The sequence below is a fragment of the Sycon ciliatum genome, chromosome 5 (assembly GCF_964019385.1).
Source record: "Sycon ciliatum chromosome 5, ocSycCili1.1, whole genome shotgun sequence".
NCBI classification, from domain to species: domain Eukaryota; kingdom Metazoa; phylum Porifera; class Calcarea; order Leucosolenida; family Sycettidae; genus Sycon; species Sycon ciliatum.
In genome coordinates this window covers 25,034,971-25,045,257 of record NC_088647.1, presented here as the reverse complement: position 1 = coordinate 25,045,257, position 10,287 = coordinate 25,034,971, and the positions used below count along the sequence as shown (strand labels likewise).

At 42.0% G+C, this 10,287-nt stretch overlaps 2 protein-coding genes across 2 annotated transcripts; both read right to left on the bottom strand.

The window, feature by feature from the left end:
* Positions 1–239: 239 nt before the first annotated feature.
* On the bottom strand, positions 240–3,938 carry LOC135816920 (uncharacterized). The gene has a single exon (XM_065330024.1). The coding sequence runs from the start codon at positions 3,936–3,938 to the stop codon at positions 240–242; it is 3,699 nt and encodes a 1,232-aa protein (XP_065186096.1).
* A 3,835-nt stretch (positions 3,939–7,773) lies between these two features.
* Positions 7,774–9,195, bottom strand: LOC135816919 (uncharacterized). Its single transcript, XM_065330023.1, has one exon. The coding sequence runs from the start codon at positions 9,193–9,195 to the stop codon at positions 7,774–7,776; it is 1,422 nt and encodes a 473-aa protein (XP_065186095.1).
* Between the last annotated feature and the right edge of the window lie 1,092 nt (positions 9,196–10,287).

The following is a 10,287-nucleotide window of genomic DNA, read 5'->3' as shown; positions in this document are numbered from 1 at the left end:
AAAGGCGGCGCAGACATGCCGGTATAGACCTTGGCGTTACGAGTGTCGTCCGACACCATGGCCTGGTAGATGACGTTGTCCGCCTGGCACTTTCCTTCGAGTGGACACGAGTTCTTGATCCTGCAGTTGCAGTCCTTGTCCGGTGCTGGTGGGTGCAACACTCTCTTGTTGTGGGCCTTAATGAGTCGGGCCATATTCGGCATGCAGTGGTACATATATCTTTTTTTTCTTTCTCATGATCACTGGACAAACTGCTTCATCATATCCGGAGCATAACTCATGAATGAAATGCTGCTATCAAACCCCTCCTCAGCCAGATATCTTGGTATTTCATGGTGCCCGAACGCTAACGTGCTACATCCATCTTCTGTGATGTATCGTTTTGTGTCCAATGGTGATAAGGCTATCTTATTAACCGTTTCTCCGAAAATAACGTGACTATGACTCCGGAGTGTTGTCATTTCTCGATGGAAAACGGATTGATCCAAGAGACAATTTCGGAAATCATCATGTGTGATAGTTTTCTTGAGCACTGCTGTTTTCACCCCCTTTCCTCTTTTTCCACTTTCCTCACCAGAGTAACTGTACATCTTGGAGCGAAGTCCTACAAACTCAGTGATCAGTTTCCCACCGAGTTCATCTTTGAACAGGCCAACAACTTTCTTGTTTTTCTCGGAATATAACGGATGTGATTGATCATAATTGCTTGTATCATACTTATCAAGAAACTCACTCATGTCATCAAACAGATCATCAGTAAAGAAATGAAGAACCAAGCTGTCTGTATCGGTGTACAAGAGTCTCACATCAGAGCCATACATCACTTTCAGGTGATTGTAGTAAAAGTCATACATGAGTGTCTTTGAGAGATCCAAAATCGACATCCCAACATATATGGGCTTGTTGAGGACGACCTTTGTCCTGTTGCTTTGTACCCCGACCAGGTCATCGTTGAAGATCACATGGCGGTTGTACGTTGGTTTGGCAACAAGCTGTTTGATTTTTTTCTCCTCACGACTTCTCAGCAATTTTATGTTGACTCTCCTCCGAACGTTCTCCATAGTTTTCCCGAACACCGCATTGTTCATCAGTTTATAGAAGTCCTTAGAGAAATCATCCTGTGCCTTCTTCCGGAGGTCTGTATTCTTCTCGATGTAGTTTCTCATCCACGGTGTCTGAGTAAATTTCAGAGCACGATGAATTTTGACACAACGTAGTCCGAGCTGAGTGTAGAGTTTCAAGTTTCGGTAATGGAGAACGTACTTTGTCTTGTCCCTCAAGTTTGGTACAAGTTTGAGAGCATCTACTCCTGAAGAATTGAGTTTATCAACAAGCTCCTGCTGGTATGGAGATAACATATCCTCATTGACGGAAAGACGTTCCGGAGCAACGGGATAATCGTTGTGCTCCTCATGAAGTTCGTGTGGATAATCCAGATCACACTCGACGATATACCCCGATGAGGAATCATCTTGAGTGTTCAGTATCTTGTTCAGGAGTTTCTCTGATGGTTTCTCCCACCGAAAATCAGACACTGGGAGATGCTGTGACATTGCCCAACCATAGAGATTGTTGGCATCGAGATACTGGATAAATGACGATGGCTGATCAACATCAAATTTCTCCTGATAGTGATTATTAGCAGCAGCATATCGTTGTGAGACCATCGACACACCGCCTCTCATTCCTGATTCTACAAACAAATGCTGATCATAGTCTGTTAGTAATTCCAAGGACACACCTGAGTACATCAACAGAGCATCCCAGGCAAATCCAGGCAGAGTGTAGTAATTTGCTGGATCCAGCTGATACGTTCTGACAGCTTCTACTCTGAAATTCTCAAAGATGTCAGCCAAGAGAAACACGTCGGTCTTGAGATACAAGTCGTGATAATCACCAAGAGTCTGACAGTCGAATTTCATCCACATTGTCTCAGCATGTTTGTAGTCATCGTCACTCACCCCCTCATCAGACAGAGAAGAATAGAACTTACTCTGTGCTGGTAGCTGAGTCTCATCGAACCTGGAGAAGCTGTTCATGTACTCATAGGGGTATACTCCTTTCCTCATCAACAGCTGATGGTTTGGCAACGTCTTGGTGAAAGTGAATGACTCATCTGGTGTCGTTTTCACCAGTCTATCGAGTGACGCATTGAGAAACTGGCAGCTGTCGATGAACCGGAACTGTCTCCATGTGAATGAGATGAATTTCTCCATGTTGTTGGGAATGACTGATATCTCACCCACAGTTTTACTCTTACACACACCATCCTTATCCGTGTATGTGACGGTCTCAACATCTGTCTTGCCGATTGCTCCGATGAGATGATGACTGTCATAGCCTTTCAGGTTGTGAAAAACCACAGGGATGTGCTGCTTGTATGGATAAATTCTGAGTTTGATGTTACAGTCGTTGTGTGCGGCACCGCGGAAATCACCAGTGATATGGTCGTGATCACGGACTCTGTCCTCACCAAGTTTCTTTTTACAAATCCAACAGTCTTCTGTCTCTCTGAACAATTCTTCTTGTTCCTTAGTGAGATCCATCGGTGCTGGATTATTGAGTGCTGATTGGATTTTCTTCTCCTCAGCTTTGAGTTTATCAAAGAATACATCCATGGCATCAACACCCCGGTAGAAACACTGACTTGTCATCACTCCGTCAGAATGCACCACGACGTAACCAAAACCACAAGGAACATGTTGTGAATCCCGGCTGGTTTGTTGGCTTTTCACTCCATCAATTTTCTTGATCAGTGCCTCAGTGTCAGCATAGATTACATAGGGACATTGTAGCATTTTGTGATGATTAATGAACTTCAGTGTTGGTTGATTCCCATCTTCGTCCGGTTCTGGTAGTACCATGTGTGCTGATAATCCAGTGACATTATCACAATACTCCTGATGATTGCTCAGGGATTTCTCTGTGTTGTGTGGTTGGAGACATCTTGTACAGAAGAATTTCCTGGCTTGATGCTTTGACTGATCGTAGCACAATCTGCTGAAATCTTTGATCCAACAGTAGTGATTCTGATCTTCTTTTTGGTATAGTAGAAGATTGATCACTTTCTCACCTCTTTTCTTTGTCAGCAGTAGTGGATAGATCACGTTATCCTCATACCCAAAAACATTGATAGCTAGGCTGTTTTGCTTCTCGACTTTGGAAATTTGACTCAGTGGTGTTGGAAAATCGATTCCGAACAGATCAAGTTTGTTGCTATAGTCTGTATACTGAGTTACCCTGTCACTATTTTTCTTTGCTGGATACAGAGCTGAGAGCAGTGCCCACATCAGACATTTATCATCCTTATTCTTGACATTGATGATTGCCTTCTTTTTCTTGAGCTCGTTCGGTAAATCAATGTAGGATTTACCTCTCATTGGCTGATATGCTGCTACATCAACGGAGAATCCGACGATATGATTGATGTGCCAGTTTGATCCATTCTGTATCCACTTATCGATATTTCTATGAATTTGTGAGTGTGCCGTTCGAATACCGTCATCAATCTCATGAGATGCTGTGACTGTCATTGTTCCACTCCTGAAGTATGGTGTGTCTGTGGTTGTTGTGTCATCTCCTTTCTCCATTTCTACTTGTAATGTCAGACTGACTTTCACACCCTTGAGATTTTCCAGTTCTTTCTGTATCAATGTTCTCAGTGGGATGTTGATACTATCAAAGAATATATACAGATCTGGATGATTCTCTTTCGGTTCATAGATGAACGATTTCAGAATCCCTTTGGGTACTGACTTTGAGACTGTGAACGGTGGTGTGACAATCGGTTTCCTCTTTCGATTCTTCCGAATCCGTTTCTTGAGAAGTTCCCGATTCTTTCTTTGCTCTAATTTTTTGTGAATCCACCGGAGTTGTTTCTCAGTCTGGAGTTTCTTCCCATCATAGGTGATGGTGAGTTTGCTTAGGTCAAATTCCATCTTTACACTACACAAGGATTTTTTCAATCAGTGATAGCATTACTGTATAATCCCTACCCTCTAATATAGGATAGATTTGACCGTGAATCCGAATCACAAGATCGTGGGTTCGAGTCTCGGTTTTGGTTTGGTGTTTTTTGGCATGTGTTCTCAGAAACAGGATTCAGACACGCTCATTGGCATGTGTTCTCATTTTCTTGTTGTGAAACAGGATTCAGACATGCGCATTGTGGTATGTGGTCTCAGTTTCGTGAAACAGGATTCAGACATGCGCATTGTGGCATGTGGTCTCAGTTTCTTGTTGTGAAACAGGATTCAGACATGCGCATTGTGGCATGTGGTCCCAGTTTCTTGTTGTGAAACAGGATTCAGACATGCGCATTGTGGCATGTGGTCTCAGTTTCTTGTTGTGAAACAGGATTCAGACATGCGCATTGTGGCATGTGGTCTCAGTTTCCGGGATTCGAACCCGTGACTCTCGATTTCTTATCCTGTGTGTAGTAGATTTACCAACCAGGCTATCGGGGTCAAACACATATGGAGTTGTTTATGTCTATTAGTACTGACAAGAGTCCGAATCCGGTGCTGTTGACAGTTAGTACTAGGTCTACCCCGTGATTTTTTTTTTCTACCAACAAATCTGCTGCTGTGATCCGTGATCACAACCAGCTGAGTTGATCAAACGGCACCCAGCTGTCGAATCTTGCCGAGTAGCCTTTCCACCTCACAAGGGCTTGTTTCTTCTTGTTGTCCTTTCGGAGCACTTTCTCGATCCGGTAGATTTCTTGAGTAGTTTTCTGGAGCTCTTGTTCATAGAACGACCCATCAACGGGTTCACCATCGAGGTCCTTGACAGAGTACGTAGTGGGTCTGGTCGGAAGAATATCGGTGATCCTGAATACCTCCTCAGTCCAGTTCGGAGTGTATCCTTTCTCGAAATGTCGTTTCTGCTTCACCAGTCGGACATGATCATCTATCTGGAATTTAGTGGACCTGGATAGTGGAGATTTCTCACCCAGTGAGTCACGGATTAGATCAGCGTTCTTCTCCCGTGATGCCTCAGTTGGTGTCATCCGAACACCTCTGTGTTTTGTCGTGTTGTACTTCTCTACCAAATGTGGAAGGACATCGATGTACCTGCTGGTGGAGTTAGCACTGAAGTATTTCCACATCCTGGTTTTCAGAGTTCGGTTGAAACGCTCAACTACAACAGCCTTTCCTTCGTTGTGAGTACTGTACATCGTGATCTGATTCTCATCAAGCCAGTGTTTGAACGTTCGATTATAGAACTCGGTACCCTGATCAACCCACAGCTTACGTGGTTTCCTGCTGCTAGTTTTCACGATGGATCGAAATGCTGATTGGATGTCAACACCTTTCTTGGATTCGAGTGGAACAACCCAAGCATATCGGCTGAACAGATCAATGACAGTAAGCAGAAATTTGATTTCATCATTGTATTTACGAAAAGCTGTCATATCCACGAGATCGGCGGACCAGATTTCATCAATCTCACTCACAGTCACTTGTCTCCTAGTGAAATTCACACGCTTTGGTTTGTGTAACTCATCAGCCAGATCGTCAGTCCATTTCCTATCTATTTTTTTTTTTTACTCCTAAACCTATCATCTTGAACAAACCAGACAGGAATCCACCTTCTCTGATTTCCGATTTCTTGATAAATTGTGAACACGATCGACCACATACTGAGCATTTACCCTTGACATATGGTTGACCAGTTGATGTGACTTCTCCTTGTATTCCCCTCATCTCTTGCTTTTTCTTACACGATAGGCAATGAACATTCATCTTTATCTATCTATCTACTTTTTTATTTCTCATGGATACAAAGATGTACCAACAATCCCATATTTTCACAGTGATCTTCCATGTTCTCATCAATCTTTTCAGCACAAACAAGTCTGAAATTTCCATTATCCATTTTGTCAAGCTCTGCCTTTGTCAATGACATAAAAATCTGTGGATTATTGGTAAATATGTGGATGTTGATCGTGTCATGCTCCTGATCATCTTTCGTGAGTTCCAAACTCACCCCCAGAATATTTTCACGGAAATGTGGAATGTTGGAGAGAGAGTATCCAAACCCAACTGTCCCACGGGAGATTATGTGATACATTTTCATGTTTGTCTATCTATCTTTATTTTCTTCACCGAATTGTCATCATAAACGATTATATGAACCCTGTTACGTAGAGGTATACCGATGAGAATTCCAAAGATTTTCTATCAGCAAAGATGACTTCCCCTTGTAAGATTTACAAACTTGTGAGCCAACACACCGATCAGGTATACGTTGGCTCCACTTCTCTACCACTGAAAAATCGGATGTACTGTCACCGATCAGCCTACAAAGCCTACCAAAAAGGTGAACGGGGTTTTATGACCTCATTCATTCTGCTTGATCTCGGACATGTAGAAATTGTCCAGATCGACTCTCTGTCAATGTTTGATGAAGATGAGCTTAAGAGGAGAGAACGATACTGGATCGAAAAACTGGATACCGTGAATAAAAACAAGCCTGGAAGATCAGTATCAGAGTGGTATCAAGATAATCACAAGAAAATCAGACAATATGCCAATGAAAGAGTTGTCTGTGAGAAATGTGAGAAGTCTTATCCAAGAAACCACAAATCCCATCATGAAAAATCGATGTTCCACAAGCTCCGTGAATGATAAAATTGATGATGCTTATACAATGAATACCAAAAGAAAAAGGAACTAGTGAAAGAAAAAAAGGTTTTTGTGTTTTCCTTTTTTTATCTCTTTTTTTTCCTCCCTTTTTTTTACAATACCAACTGCTCATTTTCTTGACTGGGGTGCTGAGTGAAATCCAACAAGACATCAAGAGCACTTCTGCCTTTGTTTCTTTCTTCTATGAAATGTATACAGTAGTATCCACACAGGACACTAACATTCATCTGTATCTTTGATGAGTTATACCAACATTTTTTATGGTGCTTCTTCCTCCACCCGACTACCTCCTCTGGTGGTGATAAGCCAAAGCTGTCAAAATATTCATTACCAAACACACAAACCCAGTGAGTACCACCACCATCCAAAAAATCTTGGAGATTGATTACCAAACAATCCTTTGATGATATAGGTTGTGGAAGCTGATCTTTGCTGAAAGTTCCTCTGAAATGTGGAATAGATCTCAGAATTTCATCAATGTCAAAGTTGGTCAGTGGTCTCACGTTCCTGGTAGACGCAACCCCTTTCCTTTTTGGTCTTTTTTTACCCCTCTACCCCTCCGTGTTCCAGGAAGTTGTAATCCTTCACCGGTGTTTCCTAAACCTATCATTTTTCCCAGAGCTGGTGCTAATAATCCAGCTGCTAATGCTCCGAGAAACCCTCCTTGCTTCTTGAGTTGAGTACTGGATAACTTGAGATCCATTCCTACTCCTTTTTGCTTGGATTTTTTGATTTTGGTAACCTGTCGGTTTGTGAGCAAAAGCATATCATTTCCGGATAACTGATTTTTTGTTAACCGGAGTGTGATTCCATCCTGGGCACTACCAAGTTTCTTCTTTTGGTTCGGAGTTAGCATCAATCCATATTCTACATACTGACCAATCCCCCGACCAGCTGTGGCTCTGTGTGTGCTTCCAGAAATAGCACCAGAAATACCAGCCAGTCCAAGTGTACCAAGGATGTTGGGAGCATGCTTGATCACAAGTGGAGATATCTTCCCAACCAATCTTCCGATCACAGAACCGATACTACCACCTTTCTTCTGTGTTAGTTCCTTTGTTAATAAAATCTCAATGTCCTTTTCCAACTCATTCATGGTTCCTATCTACTATTATCTTTTTTCTTACACCACAACACTCATTTTGCCATTCATACCATTGAGTTTGAGATGACGTTCGGAGAGAATCAAACAGATGGTTTGGTAAGAAGCAGCTGTACCAGTGGGAAACTCAAACGGTTTTCCAAGTCTCCATCGAAGTTCGATATCAGCAGAGCTGTTCCTCAGCTTCTCCTTATGCTTACTCACATCTACATGAATGATGGTGTACAAAGACGCAAAATCCTCCACACTTACCTGACTTCCACTGTCTGTGTCAGCATATTTTTGGATGGCTTCTTGGAAAAGCATGTATGCTCTTGTATAATTCCGAGTAGCTGGACTGAAATTCATTTCCAAATCACGTTCTGGGAATCTATCGCTGTTGATGTACACAGATAAGCTTCTGAGGTCAGCATTGTCGAAAACCTGGTTGTTCTGTTCTTGATTCCCACTCCGATTGGCTGCTTGGATGGCAAAGAAGATATGAGTTGGGAGTTCCTCATTGCTGTGAGTAGTCACTCTCCAGGATGGGTTTGTCTCCGTTGATCCATACTGATTTCTATAAACCCGGACTTGCTCGAAGTACAGATCTCGGAGGGTGGACTTAACCAACTTACTTTCGATCTTACTAGCTAGTTGGAGTGATGGTCTCACCTTTGGTATCCACAAAGAAAGATGTTTGATGTCAAACCTTCCTGGGTCAACACCATTTACTCTGTGAATGTAGTTGGCTGCTGATTCTCTAGTAAGATTGAGTGTATGCTTGACTCCCATGAATACCGTATCAATATCTTTACAAAAACCCAACAGTGATGATAAAGGAAGCAACATGGTTGTATCCTTATTTCCAGTCGTGATGAGTTGTCGGGCTCTGAATCCGGTATTGTAAGCAGGATTCTTCAGATCTGCTGTCTGAAAATGTTGTCTGAAATTTGCTCCAGTAAGTTGTGTTGCGTTTGGGATATTGGTTGTTGTCACCATATCAGCGATAGCACTGAACTCATTAGGAGATGCTCCTCCGATTCCTGTGTCCTTGTACCAGAGCATGTTGGTAGCAGAACTTCTCCCATGATCATCACTAAACTGGACCAGATTGAGAATGGTAGAAGCTTGTGGAACATGACTATCAACTCTCTCTACCATATTGTTGTCAAGTTGATACTCAACAGTCTTGAAGAGTGACCATCCGTTGTTGGAAAGAGTGATGATATCATCAGGATCATAATTGGAGCCATCTGCTGCTTTGACGAGACGCCCACGAACCTCAAGCAGTGCTTTGTGAGGAAGGAGGTACTCATCAAGATCCTTGGTTTCTATGATATGCTGATCTTTATTCATGTCATTGCTGTTCCTGGGTAGATATTCTATATACTCATACTCAGTTGTTGATTCATCCTTTGGTGGGTCTGTGAAAAGATCGAAATGTGGACTTGTGTAAGAGGCCATAGTTTCTACCTATATATTTTTTCTTTTTCTTTTTTTTCTACAACCTCTTCATTCCTGAACCAGCAATGATGTTTGATAGGATAGCTCTCTGATTATCTTGGAGAAGCTCTTTACTCTTATCCAACAAAACTCGTTTGATGTCCTTGTTGTTTGATAATTGATTGATGGTATCTCTAACATGTGGATTGATAGCTTTGTCTTTACCAATAGTAGTAGCAAGCTGTTTTGCCTCTTTCTTTACTTTCATTTCTACTGCTTTTCTGTCACCCTTAGCAAGATCTTTTGCCAAATCAAAGACCATGTCTGGAGTGATCTGCTCTTTTGCTGCTTCCAAAGCTTTCTGAGCTGTCATTTTTCCTATGGATTTGACCTTTGGTGCTAATATTTTGCTGGTGTTGTATAGTACACCTTTGGCTTTGTTGTACAGATTTCCAAGAAGACTTCCGCCGATAACCTTTTGTCTGGTAAGCTGGTTTCGTTTCAAGAACATGATGTCATCTATCTAGTCTTATTTTCTTTCCCGGAGATGAAGACTGAACGTGGTTCTTTCATTGTTGAGGTTCAGTTCCTTTCCATCTTGATCAGTTATCCTCATTATTACATCTGATATTCTGTCAGTTTTCGTCAATGGTAAAAACGTCTTCTCATTCGGTTGGATGTTGAGTTGGAATCCAGGAGGTTTATCCGGTGAAAAGGAGTAAATGACATCACCAGTTCTACCATTGAGATATGCCTCACTTACCAAGCTACAGTGAATGAGGATGTTGTGAGTGTCAGTGATATTCACAATGAAGTCAGATGTAGAAGTTGTATCAATCAGTTTCTTGGAAAATCCGAGCACAGGAGCAAGTGATGATGGGATGTCAAAGTCAACCTTGTATCCATGTTTGAGGTAAATTTCACTGTGTAGAGTGTTGAAGTTTGGCTCAATCGTTATCCCATCCTCATTTTCGATTTTTCTCTGGATATATCGATTGATGTCAGTCAAGTTGTAAGCACCTCTTGGAATGACATGAGTTTTCCAGGCTTTCCCATCAAAAATCCGAATTTGGTTGTTTGTGGTGTTGATGTTGAACCAACTATACCAGATGG